Source organism: Salvia splendens, chromosome 5 (assembly GCF_004379255.2).
Source record: "Salvia splendens isolate huo1 chromosome 5, SspV2, whole genome shotgun sequence".
NCBI classification, from domain to species: domain Eukaryota; kingdom Viridiplantae; phylum Streptophyta; class Magnoliopsida; order Lamiales; family Lamiaceae; genus Salvia; species Salvia splendens.
Genome location: NC_056036.1, coordinates 12,591,494 through 12,609,290, shown reverse-complemented (window position 1 = coordinate 12,609,290; position 17,797 = coordinate 12,591,494). Strand labels below are relative to the sequence as shown.

General features: G+C 35.5%; 1 protein-coding gene and 1 long non-coding RNA gene across 5 annotated transcripts; both read right to left on the bottom strand.

Annotated features, from left to right (window-relative positions):
• Positions 1-6,820, bottom strand: LOC121802849 (ALA-interacting subunit 1-like). 4 transcript variants are annotated; one of them, XM_042202543.1, is made up of 10 exons: positions 6,698-6,820; positions 6,366-6,616; positions 3,029-3,354; positions 2,034-2,092; positions 1,878-1,952; positions 1,590-1,700; positions 1,434-1,504; positions 1,038-1,338; positions 422-711; positions 1-343 (listed from the first exon to the last, which is right to left on the bottom strand). In XM_042202543.1, the coding sequence occupies exons 5-10, from the start codon at positions 1,935-1,937 to the stop codon at positions 289-291; spliced, it is 888 nt and encodes a 295-aa protein (XP_042058477.1). In that variant the 5' UTR covers positions 1,938-1,952; positions 2,034-2,092; positions 3,029-3,354; positions 6,366-6,616; positions 6,698-6,820; the 3' UTR covers positions 1-288. The 4 variants fall into 4 exon arrangements, with proteins under 4 accessions (XP_042058477.1, XP_042058478.1, XP_042058476.1 ...); XM_042202544.1 differs by lacking the exon at positions 6,698-6,820 and having other exon boundaries at positions 1,878-1,986; positions 6,366-6,691; XM_042202542.1 differs by lacking the exons at positions 3,029-3,354; positions 6,366-6,616; positions 6,698-6,820 and adding an exon at positions 2,192-2,418.
• A 3,436-nt stretch (positions 6,821-10,256) lies between these two features.
• LOC121802545 lies at positions 10,257-13,943 on the bottom strand. The gene is made up of 3 exons (XR_006050807.1): positions 13,659-13,943; positions 12,438-12,542; positions 10,257-10,617 (listed from the first exon to the last, which is right to left on the bottom strand). It is a non-coding gene; the product is annotated as an uncharacterized LOC121802545 (long non-coding RNA).
• Between the last annotated feature and the right edge of the window lie 3,854 nt (positions 13,944-17,797).

Sequence of the window (17,797 nt, the reverse complement as noted above, 5' to 3'; positions counted from 1 at the left end):
TAATAAAGACAAGCATATCACTTTCATTCGATCAACTCGTTGCAATAAACCCCACTTGGCAAATACAATGAAGCATAAATATGAGCTAAGAAGCAAAAGTCTCGATAACTGAATTTCGAAACAGAAATTCTCCGCCAGCCATGAATTTCTTAGTGCTGATTAAAGTTTTTTTAAAAAGGAAGAAAAAAGAATAGCAATCCCATGATGAAAAATGTTGCAAGAACTGCTTCACCCCTCTCTCTAAACAAGAGAGAGAATCATAGTACTTCATTGTAAGCAACAAAACAGTCAATCCAAGGTTGGACTCTTGTTCCATGACAGATAGGAGGGATCTCCCAAAGGCCTGCTCAGAGATGATTCAACAACAAGAATCTGAGATAATGAATACAAAAACTTGAAATTAAAGTGGTGAGTTAGTTACCTTGGCTTGAAAACATAAAGAAGTGAGAAAATGACACCAAGAACAATGCTGGTCCCTCCAACAGCCATGTACATTTTGCCAATAAAGTCATTCTTCCCACCGATCCATGTCGCCGTTGAGATCACCAGCTTCTTCTTCCCATTGAAGGAGTATGTATTGTAGTTGTTCTGTATGGTCACTGTGATCTTCTCATTGGCTTCGAGGTCTGTCTCGATCTTCCCGTATAGTTTCCTGAACGTAGGCAGCGCTGAAGTCCGCATCCACACCATCAGATCCTCTTGCTGGCTCAGCTGTTTTCACATATGTAACCAAAGATCAATGTGGCAAGAAATAAGGAAAGAATACAAAAGGCTTAGACATATGACAGCAAATCAATTCCAAGAAAATGAAAATAATAACACATGACAACCGATTGAAAGGTGCAAGAAAAATAAGCACAAATAGGAAGTGTATTTTCTGATTTAGGTGCTGTTTTTGAAGTTATATGTATATGCAAATTGATGGTCCTAGCAAGATGGAGACATACAGTGATGATCCCGTTTGATTAAAAAACAGACAAAAGAACTATGACAAACAAATCAACATTTACAAGAAAAACAATGATAGGTGTACTAACAGGTATACTCTCATCAAGTTTTCCACCCCCAATCAAGGTGCCATTCTGGAAGTTCTTGGGGTAGATATTGGAACTGAATTTATGAGTTCTATCGCTCCTCCAAGCGATGTCTTTCTTGTTAATTTGCAAAGCAGCATCGTTCTTGGACAGCATGTAGGTATCGTTGAACAAACTCCAAGCTATGAGCCCACATGGAACAATGGGCTTACCATCACCTGTTTGCCCTTCTGGATCACATACAGTGGTGCTAGACTCAGCTTTGGGGTTCCATAACTGACGGTCACTTCTGCTTTTCACATATCTGCACTAGCAAAAGGTTTAGCTAATTAAATCCCCTTTCGGTCTGTTTCAACTAGTCCACATTGATCTAATTGCAACACAGATCATATCGATAACCTTCTATGATTCTGATAGAAGTTGTCAAGCTGGTAATACACATAGACTGGCTTCCTCATCTTCTTTGGAATCTGTAGGGTGAGAAATAGGCCATGAAACAAGAGATTCAGCACCAATAAATTAAAAAAAAACAGATAAGGAGATTAGACTAATTACAGTGAAGGTCCTGATGCAGGTTTTGTTTGTTGCAGGATCTTTGATGAAGCCAACCTTCTGGTCAGTTGATGGAATGCACACGTCGTCATAACGGTCCACCACTTCAACCACCTAAATTTATACACATGTAACAGTTGATCATTTTTTACACAAATAAAAACAAGCTAGGATCTTGTATTGGGGAACAGCAGAATTCTAGATGTAGTTCTGTTTTTCCAATGGATTTTTTGCAAAACAACATCAAACAATCTTGCAGATCATAAAGAGAGAGAGATGGAAGATGATTACATTCTTGGATGCGGAAAGAGCAAGCAGACCGATTGGAATGGAGATTATGCCAAGGCACATAAGAATTCCAATGACCTAAAATCAACAATTATGATCAAAGACAGACAATCTTTTAGTATTATCATTTATCAATGATCAAATATTGAGAAAACATACCAATGCAGGAGTAAGAATCGGTTTGCAGGCGGGGAGTTCTTGCTGAGTAAATCTTGAATCTGCAAAAAAAAATCAAAATTTACCAATTGACAATGAAAAGATTGTAACATGCATGACACACAAAAAAAAATAGATTGAGGGAAATTAGGAAATTTTACATCTGGGTTTCCTGGAAACTTTTTTAGAGGATCCATCATCAGAACTCATTTGAAAATGAAAATTTATTGTCCCTTTTTCAGATAAACAACATAATCTGAATCCTTAAATTTGTGCTTTTCTTTGAAAGGAAGAAAATCAAGTCGTGTAATGATATGTTTGGAATCTCCCTATGCTTCTAATCTTAGTGTTTCTTTGTTTTTAGGGAGATTGCAAATTAAATTTAAATTATTGGCGAATGAAGCGCAAAGCGAGGTCATAACTGAACGCATCCATTTAACAGGGATGCTCAACTTGCATGTCCCTGTTCACGATCCAACCAGATGGGCAAAAAAGTAATTAATTAAATCAAAACTATATGAGACAATGAATTACTCCTAAATTTTTTAACATTCCGAAATAAAATGACAATAGTAAAATTTAGTCATATTATTTAGTTTAATACATAAATAAGAGCAAATATAAAGGATTGTTTGTTCCATTATCCTTTGTTTTTTTTATCAATTTAATCAACTAATAATTATAATGGACAACCATCTTCTTATAATTGGTGGGATTTTGCAATACAAAGCACCATAAAATATGCTTTATAATTGGAGTAGTAATATTTAGGTGTTAAACTTGGTTATTATGTAATTTAAGTATAATTTTGTTTATAATATCTTATCTGTGTAGAAGATGATTTAGTAACTTCGGGATTCTGATAATTATTTAACCTAGTCTGTTTCAAAAAATTCATGCATCCAAATGCAGCAACGGTATAAAAACAGAAATCACACCATAACTTCATACTTGCTCTGCAAGATCAATTTTATTTCTGAGCAGTAGGTAATATGCACCTTATAACAATCTATTCCAGAATTCATACATTTCCAGACAGAGATCAGTCATCTGAAGAACACTTTATTCCTTTCCCTTCTTGCTAAAGGCAGGAAGAGTGTGCCTGAGACGAGTTCCATATGAGCACTTTTGAACGTGGACAACCCCGCCTTTAGAGATCAGCAACAGCCACGACAACATCCTTGGTCATGATTACAACAAACAGTCTCAAACAGATTGAGATCCATGTTCGAGTCATTTCGTGGTGAACATAATCAGCCAGAACCTCTTCCATTCCGTCATTTATATGCCAGAGTACAGACCGAATAGCTCTAGTTCCTGGGATCTGGAAATAACCAATCTTTTCTATTAGAACAGTTACCATGAACTATATATAGTCTTAAAAATCTATAGAAAACTAAATGCAGCAGGCCTGCTTAATGCTTAATGACTTGGAAACAAATAACAAGGTGTACAAGTGTTAACAAAGAAATATACTCAGCAACATAATCTCAAAGGAATTTTATGAGAACTATGACGAGAACAAGTGGAGCCTTTGGCAAAAGATTATCATGGTCGGAAGGGACCTCATTCCTGATATTAACATGTATCTTAATTCAATAAGCATGGAGAGAGAAGCTAATGCCCAAATGGGGAGTCAAAAAGGCATAGACAAGACTGACCAAAGGAAAAGGATATGCGGTTTAAACAGAGTTGTGAGACTGCACAGAAAATGATAAAGAACTTCTGCACCTAAAGAACATTAGGGGCGAGTTTACATGCCTGGATAGATAAAAGTAGTATAGGGCTATAGGCTAATCTACTACCCCTCCGTCCCTGAAAAGTATGAACTATTTTCTTATTAATCCTTCTCTGAAAAGTATGAACTTTCTAATTTTGGAATAGTTAAAAAACACATTTCCCCTTGATAAGTCGCATTCTAAGCCTTGGTTACTGGTCAGTATAAGGTGCTTTATTGGATAATATCTGCAAAATAGTTGTTAAAGTGTGCAGGTTGAAGTACTAAATCAGGAGGGAAGGTTTAGAAGGAATTCGAGTGAAAAAGCTGCGAAGAGTGTGCAAACTGGTCAGTATGAGCAGAAAATACGCAAACTGGTCAGGATGGATGCTACAGAACTGGACACGAGAAGGAAGGACTTGCTTGGAATAATCACCTATCTAAAGAAGGGCAAAATTGTCATTCCACATGAAGAGAAAGCCCTAGAAATTAGGGCAAGCCACCCTATAAATAGGAGCTGAACATAAAGAAAAGGAGGAATCTACACACCACTTTACTTAGGACTTATCATCACTTTTGAGGAGAATAGCTCCACTAGCTCTTAGTTCCATCTAAATCCAGCATCCTGACTTGAAGATTCCGGCCACCTGCCGGCGAGGAGCATCATGCCTGATTCATTCCAGCCGCCGTAGTTCCAGAAATTCCTCCAGTTTCAGTTTCCGATGAGCCAAACAATCTTTTACTTGCTTTGTTTTTAAGATTTCTTAGTTTAAGTACTTGTTTTTGCTTGCCTTTGATTTGGATTCCAGTAGCTACTTAGATAGAATATCTTTTGGGTGATAATCTTGAATGCAATGAAGTTTATTGTGGTTTTATTTTGTGTTTCAGCTTGCTTATTATTTCTTTCTGCCAAGTAGCTAGATCTGGTAGTTTTACGTTGATTTCCGTGGTTTAAGTGCTTGAATCTGCTTTGCTTAGTTAGATCTAGGTTTTCTTGGAGTGTTTACAAGTTTTAATCGAGTTAAGTTTCTAAAAAATGCATGGGAATCGTTTCTGCTTGCTTCTGTCACCTTGTCTCGCTGACCAGTTTGCGTAGATCTCAGTTTTCTTAGCTTTCGTTCTCGATTTCAAGTTAAATATTGCATTTTCGAATTTTCAAGCTTGATCATTCATCAATGGAGTTTTTTTAGATCTTGTTGTTTAGCTTGGTGAAGAAGATAATGTCACAATCAAAGAATGGGACCACTTGTGTTGCTTTTGTTGCTTTTTGCTTTTGTACTTGCACTTTTTCAGCTTTTCTGCACACCCAGGAGGCAGTCTGCCAGCATGTCCTTTGATTCTGTTCACCTTTTGTCTAGTCATTTTTAGTAAGTTTTGTCTAGTAGCTTCTCACATACACACTCGTACCCTAATTTACACACGCACTTTAATTTCTCTTAGCACGCAGCATTTAGAGCCCACCCTGACCTACTGGTCAGGAGGGGTATAGGTTCCATTTCATTTTCCGACTAGGTAAAACTCAACCCCAAAAAAGCGTGGTAGCTAACCAACCGCTCCCAGAATGTCATCGCAAGTGTATCTCGCCTACATCCATCTCTGTGGGATTCGACCCTTACTCCACTATACTAGCCAGTAGAAGTGGGTTGAGGTATTTTTTGTTGATAGGGAAGATAGACACAGACCCAACGACACAGCTAGGTCTAGATACCCTCCTGGCCAGCTGACACACACACACAGAGTCATAGTCTCATCTTTTCCCTCCTATCACCCCTAAACATCATTTTATTTACAACTTATAGCATTACACTATACTACTAAGTACTAATGATGTGGAGCACTCTCACCAGTAACACTACTTACACTACCCTTTATCTCTCTCTTACTTTACCAATTATACATTAAAATTCGTGCCGAACCAAATGTTCATACTTTTCAGGGACGGAGGGAGTATTACTAAGATGAATTGGAAGTTTGATAGTACATCCCAAGACCTTTGATAAATTTCTTGGAGTATCATTTAAGCTAATTTTGTTTGACTAACATTCCATTGAAAGGGAAGGATTAGAAAAATACAAGTAGTCAGGATAATGATACCCAATCATATATCATACTCCGTAGAAGTTCTAGGAGCATATCCTTCTAAAGCCTATGGTTCCTGTCGACTGCACATAATGAAGTATCTTTTATAACAACTTGTCTACACTGTGTGTATATGCATTATCAAACAAAAAGGTTCTGAAGGATTAACAAGACTTTGCATTTCAATAGCCCAGGCCAATTGGCATATAACCAATAGATATACTCGAGTTACTGATCCGTAGCAAAATCAAATCCGGAAACTAGGAGTATCTGTTTGTAAGACATGAAATACATTTCCATATAAGATCACAAATTTTCCAGACAATTAACAAAAACTAACTCCTCAACTGCATAAAACAGAACCGCAAAAAGAGATCATGCGAATGCCATCTCCATCGAACTCACAATTACACAACCAGATCTGTTTCTACGTTTACAGCACAATTAGCAGCTGAGCACTACCATCGCGAAAAACTTGAATTCTAACGAAATCGATAATGCGTTCCGAGTCACTAGAAAACGAAACCAAAACGACGCACCTGGGCAGAAGAGGAGTAGGGGCGGGATGCTACGCGGTTGAGGCATGACGCAGAGAACAGGGTAGAGGAAGAGATGTTGCTGCCAGTGGGGAACATTAGGGCACGGGGGCGCCCGATAGCCGATTGGCAGGCGGCGGATGGAGTGTGGGGAATCTGGCGGCCGGCGCTGGACGCTCGGAAGGCTGACATCGCCGATCTGCTCAGGCAAATCGCCGCTGATGCGCTTCTGGAATTCGCCATCGTACTCGCTTCTGATTAAAAAAAACAGAAATTGAAAAACGCGCAAAACAATACAATTATCTGGAGGATCTTCAATCGATGAAGGCATGTACCTCAAAATTCTTCAATAGGATTAGAATTAGAGTAAACTAATTAAGAAAAATTCTCTTCGGCCACGGTCCCTTTGAGGGCCACAAGGCACAATATCATTAGTTAATAAATATTTTATTTTAAATTAAAATATCTTTTATATATTATATCCAAAAATTATATCAAATTTTATAATTTTTCATTCTCTACAGATGAAGACCACGTTTGCTATAGTTTTAAATAAAAAATATTATCTTTTCTTCTCCCATAATCCTTCTTTGATACAATTTCATGGAGTATTTTTTTAGCTTTCTTTGCTAGTTTTGCACTAATAATGTATTTTAAATTTCATATTTTAATTATTGTAGTTTATATTTTTTATTTGTTTATTTTTATAATTTATAATTTGTTATTTATTGTGATTTTATATAAATTTTATTGTGCAATAATAAATATTTTATATGTTAATATTATTATTATAAAATAATATAAAAATGATTAAATATTGGTGTGGTTGGCTGGTCATTGATAAACCATAAAAAATGTGTGGTTGAGTTGGATGAATATTAATGATGTGAATGATGATGTGAGGGAGATAGAAATTAATTAAATATTGAAAAAGTGGATGGTTGGTTGTGTTGAGTGGTTGATGATAAACATGATCTAATATTCCCTGATCTTGTTGCAAAATGCACCAATGGTCCTTAAAATTTTTTTATATCATTTTTGGTATGATAAGACTAAAGTAACTCTAGGCACCACTAGTGTGAATATTTAAAGTTTTGGGGCATTTTGGACCTTTCTACTCTCCTTTTAATTTTTTTCATTTTTTCTCCCATCACCATTTTCTTTTATAAACTCAATTATACTTTCATTCAAATAATATTTGATGCTTCATGATTTCAAAATTTTAAATAAGAAACCATATGTTTTAATTATGCTTTATTTATTTTTAAAATTAAATATTATTTTTTATACAAATTAATCTATATATTTATGAAGAAAATATTATATTTAATAGTAACATTTTTAAATATAAATATTAAAGTGAATCATAGAAAATTCTTCGTGGGATTTATTTTCACTTAAAAATTTTACTAATTTTTTTAAAATTTGAGAAGAAAAAATATTATAGTGAATTATTGTAATTTTTTATTCAAAAAGTGTTACTTAAATATTTAAATGTTACTATACTTAACTGAAAAATAAATATTTTAATTACGTTAATTAAAATATAGTATAGTGAAGAATATTTTTTAAATATAATAATTAAAATTTAATTGAATTATTTCTAACATAAATTAAAGCGAACTCTTGCAAGTAACATTTTTTTACTAAAAATATTAAAGTGAATTATAGTAATTTTTTTCATTATAAAGCTTAATCTATACATTATTCAAGTAATTATATAAAAAATTCAAGTGAATTAATTCAAAAGAAAATATTTTTGTTGTGAAAGGTGCTTTTATGTATGTCCAAAATAATTGCATGATTGAAGATGTACTAAAATTATAATTTTTAGATACCGAAAATGCCCTCCATGGCATTTAGGGGATTTTTCAAATGCAGAAGGGTATAAAAGAGCGACATGTACCAAAAATGTAATATTTAGGGACCAAATAGGCTATAAAATTTTTTTAGAGACCATTGGTGCATTTTTCAACAAGATCAGGGACTATTAGTATAGTTCACTCTTAGAATTATCTGCTTAGGTTTGTTCTACAATGTCGGGCAATAATTGAATTAAATTTTTATTTATTTATCGATTAAAATAGATTCCTAAATGAAAGAAATTAGTAGTACTATTACTTTTGAGTTGACTTTTTTGATAATTATTGAAACTAGTATTACACCCCGTGCTATGCACGACGTATATTATTTTTATCGAATTATAAAATATTTTTTGAACCCGTGCATAGCACGGTTTTTTAATATTCATTTAAAATTTTGAAAAATTAAACAATATCTAAATTTAATTTCTCGCATTTCATTTCTCTAATACCCAATTATTGAATAAATAAACTTTCAAATTTTTAAAAATTAAGCAACACCTAAATTTATTTCTCTAAAACTATGTTACATAAACATGCAAGTTAATAAAACATAATACTTTGATATATTAAGCAATACTACATATAAAAATCATATAATCATAATTATTAGTTGTACTAAAAATATTTGCTGATAAATAATTTTTTTACTTAAAATTAAAATACGCTACAAAGAAATCTCTTATAATTTCAATTTTTTATTGCTATAACGAGTTTATGAAAATAGTAAAATTCCAATATTTACAAATCTTTATCACCGTAATTATCATGTAATGTATTTATTTAAATATTACAAATTTAAGTTTTCATACATAATTAACATGAAAATTGTCAACAAATTATTCTTTTTCTATTACTTTTTATTTGAATCGTAAAGAAGATTATTTTAGAAAATAAAAGAAAGAGTTAAATTCATGAGATAAGAAATCCTTTCAACTTTATAAATTTATTAGTACTATTATTTTTGTTATTTTCTTCAAAACACTTTTTTCTATACGTGTCTCATAACATTATTGATTAAACAACTAAAAGAAGAAACGACAGCAATAAGTTAAGAATATATAATAGAGATTAAAAAAATCATATTATTACGTGATTATGTACTTGAAGGGGTATGGGACTGGATGTGTGTGCCGATATAAAAGTAAACTCTTAGGTCCAGAGGATTCGCTAGAGCACAAGGTCTAGAAGATCATGAACTCTCAGAATTTAGTCGTTGTCACAACAATCTCGTTTCAAAACCTCAACCCTCTATACTATTGGCTAGTATAGGGAAGTCAGGATCAAATCCACGAGGACGGAAGGGTTTGGAATGCATTAAGAGAACTTTGGAGGGTTTGGCTGCTGCAAAGCAACACGAGAGTTGAGTTTTAACTAGACCTGGGAAATTAAAACTAATCTATTCTATCTATTGGATCCAGAGAACTGAAAGTGCTTCAAATGTAATTGCAATCATGATTTGAAACTGAAAATTAACTTTAGATCATTCACCAAACGACTGAGTCAAGCAAAATAAGTTTCCTAAAACAGCTAGACAATAGAGCATAAGAAAAAGTAACATAACAGATTTCCCTAAATAGCTACTGACAAGAAAGCTGCAACTAACAAACTAAAGCGGATCTGATTCTAACTATCGATTATCTTCATCTTCTCCAGTAAGCAAACACGAACTAGAACAAACAGAGCATAGAACAGAGCATACTTCAAATCGAACGTTAAACAAAACGATTAAGCTAAATATCACCGGATCTAATCTACCAGGTCAAGCAAATCAACAATAATAGCAAATTCCATGCGAATCCAAAAGTACGTACTCAAATTTGAACATAAAAAAAAGAAATCTACACTAGATCCATCAGATTCAACACCAACAAAACTCAGATCCACAACACCCAATCCCCGATTCAACTCCGAATCAAACCAACAACCAACAAATCAACTCAGATCTCTCTGATCTCAACTTCAAACGAATATTCAATTGCGAAAAGCATCCAAATCAGTAAATAAACAGTAAAGCATCAGAATCAGAGAGGAAACAGAAAATAGAAACTAAATTAAGCATCAAACTGCAGATGTAACCTCAAAACAGTAGCCGAACTTCCGGCAAGGAAGTCGGCGAGAGAAAATGTAACACCCCTTACCCGGTAGGTAAACCCACCGAATAAGTGATGTCACGTTTCAGTATCGAAAGCCCGTGCTGAATTTTTTCTTTTTTTTTAGCTTAAAAGCATAATTAAAAATCTATTACATTTAAAAACGTAACATTTACCCAACGGAAGGTTAAAGATTAAACTATTGCCCAACATGCCACGTCTACTAAACCAAGTTGACCATCAGTGACTCGCCAAAGATGCAAAGCTGTGCGACACCACTGACATAATGTCGACTCTAACCTGCAGGGGGAGAAAGAGGGGGAGTGAGCTCGAAAGCCCAGTAGCAATATCCAAACTACAGAATCCAACCCTCTCAGCTAAGACAATGGTAACTATGATAACTACATTATTTCCTTTTTAATCTTTTTCTTGTTTTCATTTCAATATCACAAATTTCCAAAATTACTTACAATCTCATTATATCAAACTTATTTATATTATCGTCATACAACTTTTCCATATATTCTTACTTGTGTCTCTTCAGAGATTTCATTCTTGATGTCATTTCCTTATCACCTTGAATTATTATTACAATCTATATATTCCAAATTCTCATAATTTTCACACCAAAGCATACATGTTCAGATACCCATATATATTCATCATATCATTCTCGGCATATTTCTCTTACGGTCTCTTGATAACATATTAATATATTTATTTTATACTACAACATTTTCATTTTATCTTGTAGTTTTGGTTTCTCCAGATTTCTCATATCATCATATATCATTTCGCATCACATTTTCTCCTTTTACCATTTATTTTCGTATACTATTCTTCCGTGTTAATTACCCCGAGCGGGGACCGTTCAACATAAAATATCATTTCCTCCGTGAGGACCAATCAACAGTCATATCATATATCATATATCATATTTCACAAATCACATATCACAGATCACAGATTACAAATCATTTATTCACAAGTCATCAGATATTATTTTATCTTATCTTATCGTATATCATAGACTACGGATTACATATCATTTATTCAGAATTCATCAGATATTATTTTATCTTATTTTATCATATAATATATCACAGATTACAGATTACAGATCATTTATTCAGAAGTCGTCAGATATTATTTCATCTTATCTTATTATATATCATAGATCACATAACTTTATCCACCAGCCATCAGATATTATATTATACGTAACAGATTAAAGAGTCTTATTCAGAAGTCATCAGATATTATTTTATATATCACAGATTACAAATTCTTATTCATAAGTCATCAGATATTATTTTATATTATCTTATCATATAGTCCCAATATCTGCTTGGTTTCAGGTAGGGTACACGGATTAGATCAAAAACAGAATCAGATGCAGACGCGGATTTTGTCCTCGAGAGGACTCCGCACAGACCACCCATGAGGGTGCAGACAGATAATTCAGACCACCAATTAGAGTGCAGACAAATAATCAAACCACCCATTAGGGTGCAGATCAGATAGGGGCCCATCAGATAACAGACGATCCTCGCTTCGGTTATCCAGAATACGAGTGATCACAGATAATGCAGCGCTGCTGTCCTATGGCATGCCAATTGTACCCAACATATATGACCAAGCAAATGGGACGTTTTATTTCATATTATTCTTTCAAATATCTTTTTCACATTTATTCCATTTCCAAATATCACTTCATATAATCATTTTTATCGTATGCACAGACATTCTTTTAGTATATACTTTATAACATTTACACATCGTTCTCTTGTATTTATTATATTCATGTTCTGCCTACCAGATAACTTATTTTTCATATACATACGGATATATCTTCATAATCTATTCAGACATATTTCACATTATTCAGATCTTCATAATTTATTACATTTCATTGCATCATATCTAATGTCTTTTATTCATATTCGTACCATTATTTCCGCAGATCATTCAGATTAAATTTAATAAGTATAATAACAATCCACATATTAAATTGTAAGCATATTTAAGCACATTGTTTAATTTACATCTCACAAATAATCACATTATAGCACACATCATCTCAACCAAAGGAATCGAAAAACATAGAGAGGATACGCTACCTCGCAGGCTTATGAACATAAGCCTATTTCACCTTCCGACCCTTTGCTATCTTCTAGGTCCATTCATTTTTGCACGACTCGTGTTACAAGCTTCTATGCCTTATACTATAAATATCGTAATTATTAGTAACATATACTTATTTTCATCAACTTCAGCTTATAAAGTCTTCCAAATAAAATCACCAAGTATTCTGTTACTATTCACAGAAAGTATATAATCATGTAATTAATGTGTTAAAATTGCTAACCTCAATTAGAAAGTTTCCAAAATTTACATTAACACTCATATTCATTCTAAATCATAATTCCATGATCAAACACCTTAAATAAATTCATTTGCTATATTAACTTAATATCCCCTTATTCCTTAACTTTCTAGTATAACAATTGCACTGGACCGATTCGTCATACAACTTCTATATTCATTCGGAAGGATTTAGAGGCTTGACCTAATATTTTTAAATACTCAAAGAAGTCCAGTTTATAATCCAACAAGATTCACTTAGAGATTCCTAATAGTTTAAGAGATATTCTCGTTTTCCCACATACTACCAAAATCGGACAATTTCTGGCAGCATTTTCTAAACAATTTTTATAAATGGTATTTGTACTCTTTAATTCATCATAAAATTCCAAGAACACCTGGAAACCATATAGTTAATGTAAAAATTATTTATTCGATTTTATCCTTAGCTCAAGTACCCTGAATAATTCGAATAAAACATACCAAATATGAAAGTTTACCAGAATTTTGACAGTTTATGGTCATAAGGTTCAAACAATTTATACACATAGTAAACGAACACCTAAATTATCCATAAAAATCAGGGATTATCTAGACTCATCATAGTTATTAAATAAATTGTTAAACCAAAGTTTGAACATATTTAAACATGCTTAATAATTCAAACTAGGAGGCGGCAGAACACAAAATTTGATTCTCCTCAAGATTTTATCTCAAACTCAACCATTCCACATCAAATATCATCAATTCAGCCCCTCCCCTGTTCAATATTCATCCAAATTCACAGCCATGTAATCAAACTTCTAACTCAAATATCAAACAACAACAAACGAAGGTCTATGATCGCGTAAACGTCAATATATATCGAAATTTAATCGGTTAGTTTTCCTACCCCCGAGTGAACGAAATCTCAGCCCTTCAACATCAACATATACTCAATTTCAAGGTATAAAAATAGGATAGGGAGAAAGGGCTACCTTGATTTTCTGGCGGATATCCGATTTCCCGATCGATTTACCGATTAAAATGACAAAAGATTTGGAAATGAAAAGGTTGAGCTCTTGTCTTCAATGGAAGAGAGGGGTGGACGTTCTTGGCTGAAATGAGGGGTGGGGGGTTGGAGTTGATGATAGACACAATTTTATTCTAGAGAATTCTAATTATTATTTAATTATTTAGTTAGTTTTTAAATAAATTAATTATCTTGTAACATTTTATTGCCCTATCATATGATATCACTTTTAGCAACTCTTTATATCATCATTTAGCATTTAAATTCTAGTTTAAGGAAAAATTATTCCTGTCTATATCTTCAAAAGTTTCGTCGATCGTTTTCGCTAAAAACTGAAATAATCGGTGATATAATTTTTTTAATTACCTTCAAATGGCCCAAAACAATTCCTCACATTATCCACAATAATTCTAGGCCATAATCTGTAATTTATAAAATTATTACCCCTTAGCTTCGATTTATTATTTTACACGGACAAAAGAAATTGCCGAAAATTGACTAATCGACATTTCGTATCAAATTTATACTTTACGGTTTAACTTAACTACTATTCCTCACCACATATCCAAACCTCTCATCGAGCCCTATAATTCAGGATGTTACAGAAAACACGTGTGGAAAAGTAAAATTGTTTCTTCGCCCTTATCAGGACGGTGTTACACTTCCAATCGAACCCAAATCTACACCACACTACCGAGGATTCCCCATATGAAACCAAATGCGTGAGCTAAGTGAGTGGAGATGAAGAGTGAGCCGAAAGCTCCTAAGGATTTTTCTAACTAAGAGCGGATCTTTCTTCAATAATTCTTCCTTGTATTTATAGGCGTGACTCCAATCCCTAGGGCAACGGACTTCGTGATTTGACGTTTGTGCCTTTGAGGATTTCGCTCATTTTCTTCACTTTTTTGCTCTTTTTTTCTCTGCCCTGGTGATTGATCCTCGTTCCTGGGTCTGACAGATTATTCATGCACTTGGACTTACAATTGCACGTTAGCACCAGAGAAAACACAGATTTTAGATCCAAAACAAATGCATGAAGGAGCCTTATCAGTACTTCTTAAGCACAACAAATTAATTGGGCGTCAAAGCATTAGTTGGGCTTTGAATATTGGTTTTTAACTCAACCATGTTAAATGATAGTAAAAGATAAATACTGCTCCCTATACAAACCAATAAATATTATACAACCCAAATTTACTTCCCTTAATTTTCACCGCTATATTTTTATCTTCTTCTTCTTTTCAGCCGCTGCTTCTTCATCCCTCAGACTCTTTCTTTAATTCCCTACGGTACTCAACCACCCATCACTCGTCGATGCATGTTCTTGACAGCGTGGAGTCACCCATTTAGACTGCTGTTTCGCCCGGTCTGACTCTCTCGTCTCTCGCCTCTCGGTGAGAAATCTCAATATCTGGATAAAGTTCTTTGGTGTGTAGAGCTTTGCTTTTCCATCATTTTCACAAAGCAGTGCGATATAGTGTATAGAAGATTATAAGTTGTAACTGCACAGATGACAATTTAGCGAAAATAATTTTATCTATCATCCAATTCTAAAAACATTTATTTATACTCAATAAATCATGGGTCTCAACAGTAAAAACAGTTTACGCATTCATGAGGTAAAGTAGGATTTCAAGAATAAATACAATATCGTTTTATGATTAAATAATGCTACAAACAAAACAATAGCAGGGGTGTACATAGTAGCACCTTTTTAATAGTGCTGAACTGAAAAACGCCACATATTGTGCGTGGCCGTCAAGTATTTCCTGTGCTATATAACAATTGCCGCTTTCGCATTAGAATTAACGTATACGGAAACCCCCCCTTCCTTAAGTATTCCACCAAACCGGGCGTGCAAAGCCAGTGGAAAAGTAGCCTGGATTTTAACGCCCTGTAGGAAAAGTCCAGAATTTATGATTTACTATTACTTTGCAAACAGACATTCGACGACCAACAAAATAACGTACCGTACGATCTTGTAAAACACATTGTTTGCTGATCACAATGGTTTTGTCTCCAGCAGCGGTTATGTCAAAAACACGAATGCAACATACTTTGACAACCAAAGAAATTGAGGAAGTCTCGAGCTCATTGAGCATGGTGTGGAATGGTTCTATGGCGTCAAGCTTTCCTCCTATGGTAAGAGTAAAAATGGTATGCTTTAATTCTATTATGCAAGTTGATGGGGTACGTACTAAACAAGCCCAATAGCAGTGACGGCCCATCAGCCCAAAGCCCAAGGAAGAGTATCAGTTCGGCATTACCAAAGAGTTCGGCCCCAGCCTACAGCTCGGTAAAAGCCGACCAATCAAGCTCTACTCTCAGATCGGCAAAAGCTGCTCGGCAATAGTTCAGCAGTTCGGTCTCAGTTTTCAACCGAACTGGGAGATAGTGGACTCATGCAGAACCTCCACGACCTCCACTACACGATCTATTTAGTGGTGGACCCATGCAGGATCTCATGACCTCCACGACATCCACGATCTAATTAGTGATGATGTAAGCCACGACCTAATTAGTGATGATGTAAGCCACGACCTAGTTAGTGGTGATGCAAGCCACGATCTTAGTTCAATGTATAAATAGAACTTAGATCAGATAGACTAGAAAAAAAGGAAGAGAGGAAGAAGCTCTCTAGACATCAAATAACATATAGCAAGTCTGTATTTGTAAGCTGTAAACCAGATCAAGCAATACAATCTTGCCCTCCTTTCTTCCCGTGGACGTAGATTTACCTCAGTAAATCGAACCACGTAATTCCTTGTGTCGTGATCTATATTCATTACCTGCATTTACTACCATCAAAAATTCGCACAACCATCACTGGCGCCGTCTGTGGGAAACAGAGAACCAAATCTGTGATAAAAGCGAGTTTTTGATCCTCTTCCACCAAAAAAATGCATACCAGATCACATAATACCCGTGCTTCCGTCCGTGATAACCATGAGGAAGCTAGTCCAGCCCGCAGGTCTGGAAAACAGCCTCGGGAGAAATCTACTTCCAGTTCTCACGGAGAAGGAACAAGCCGCTCAAAGACTCATCGCACCGAGTCTTCCCAGCAGCCCGATTTGAACGAGGCTGTCAAGTTGTTTTTGGCCGAGAAGTAGGAAGAGTTCTTAATTTTCCTGCAAAAGGGCCAAAAGCCGGAGACGAAAACGGTGGATTCTCCCTCCTCATCCAGACATGAAAGTCACTACCGCAGTAGTGCCGTGTCTTCCAGGAAGAAGAATCCTCAACCCCGACATGTTCATGTTCCTCCTCGGTACCGGAATCACAGGAGAACTCCATCTCCTCCATACCGAAGAGATGTCGGGTTCGCCATGTACGGAGCATTGAAGACTCCGTTCTCGGACGATATCACCCGAACTCCCTTGCCACAGAACTACCGAACTCCGTCGATGACTTATGACGGGTTAGTGAATCCTCATGACTTCCTGGGACGCTATCAGTATAACATGGCGAACCAGGGTCTCAATGAGGTCCATATGTGCAAGCTGTTTCCCGAGCTGCTTATCGGGAACGCAAGAAGGTGGTTCGATAGCCTCCCCCAAGGCAGCATTAGATCTTACCGAGATCTAATGGATGCTTTCCACAGGAGGTTCTTTCAGAAAGCGGAAGCCCGAATCACTTCGGCTCAGTTGCTTTCTATACGTCAAGGTCGCGACGAAAAGATCAGCGACTTTATGACGAGATTCCACAAGGAATGCCTACAAGTAGACGATCTCAATGATCTACTTGTCATTTCGGCATTCCAAAATGGAATCCTGCCCGGAGCTCTCTACAGAAAGCTCGTGGAATGCAGTCCGCAAACAGCTCAAGAGATGTGGGACATTGCGGACCAGTTCTCCCGTGCCGATGAGGCAGACCGTCGCAAACGGTCTTTAGACAGCTCATCCCGAGGAGACAGGAGGAAGCCCGATCATAGCGATCAGGGACATCCTCGCCGAACTCCTTTTGGCGATCAGGGACATCCTCGCCGAACTCCTTTTGAAAGGATTCAAAGGACTCCGGTGCAAAACCGATTGGGGCCACGTCTCAATCCTGAGAAGCCGCCCGCCCGCCGTGATTCCGATTGAGATCGGCGTACCCAGTCCCCGAACT

Bases quoted from the DNA above. Each gene is read 5' to 3' on its own strand.
- LOC121802849 (XM_042202542.1), bottom strand. From the start codon at position 2,240: ATGAGTTCTGATGATGGATCCTCTAAAAAAGTTTCCAGGAAACCCAGA. The intron at 1,701-1,877 runs GTAATCATCTTC...GTATAAATTTAG, and splicing joins CTCTTTCCGCATCCAAGAAT to GTGGTTGAAGTGGTGGACCG. The intron at 1,339-1,433 runs GTTATCGATATG...TTGCTAGTGCAG, and splicing joins TTCTATCAGAATCATAGAAG to ATATGTGAAAAGCAGAAGTG.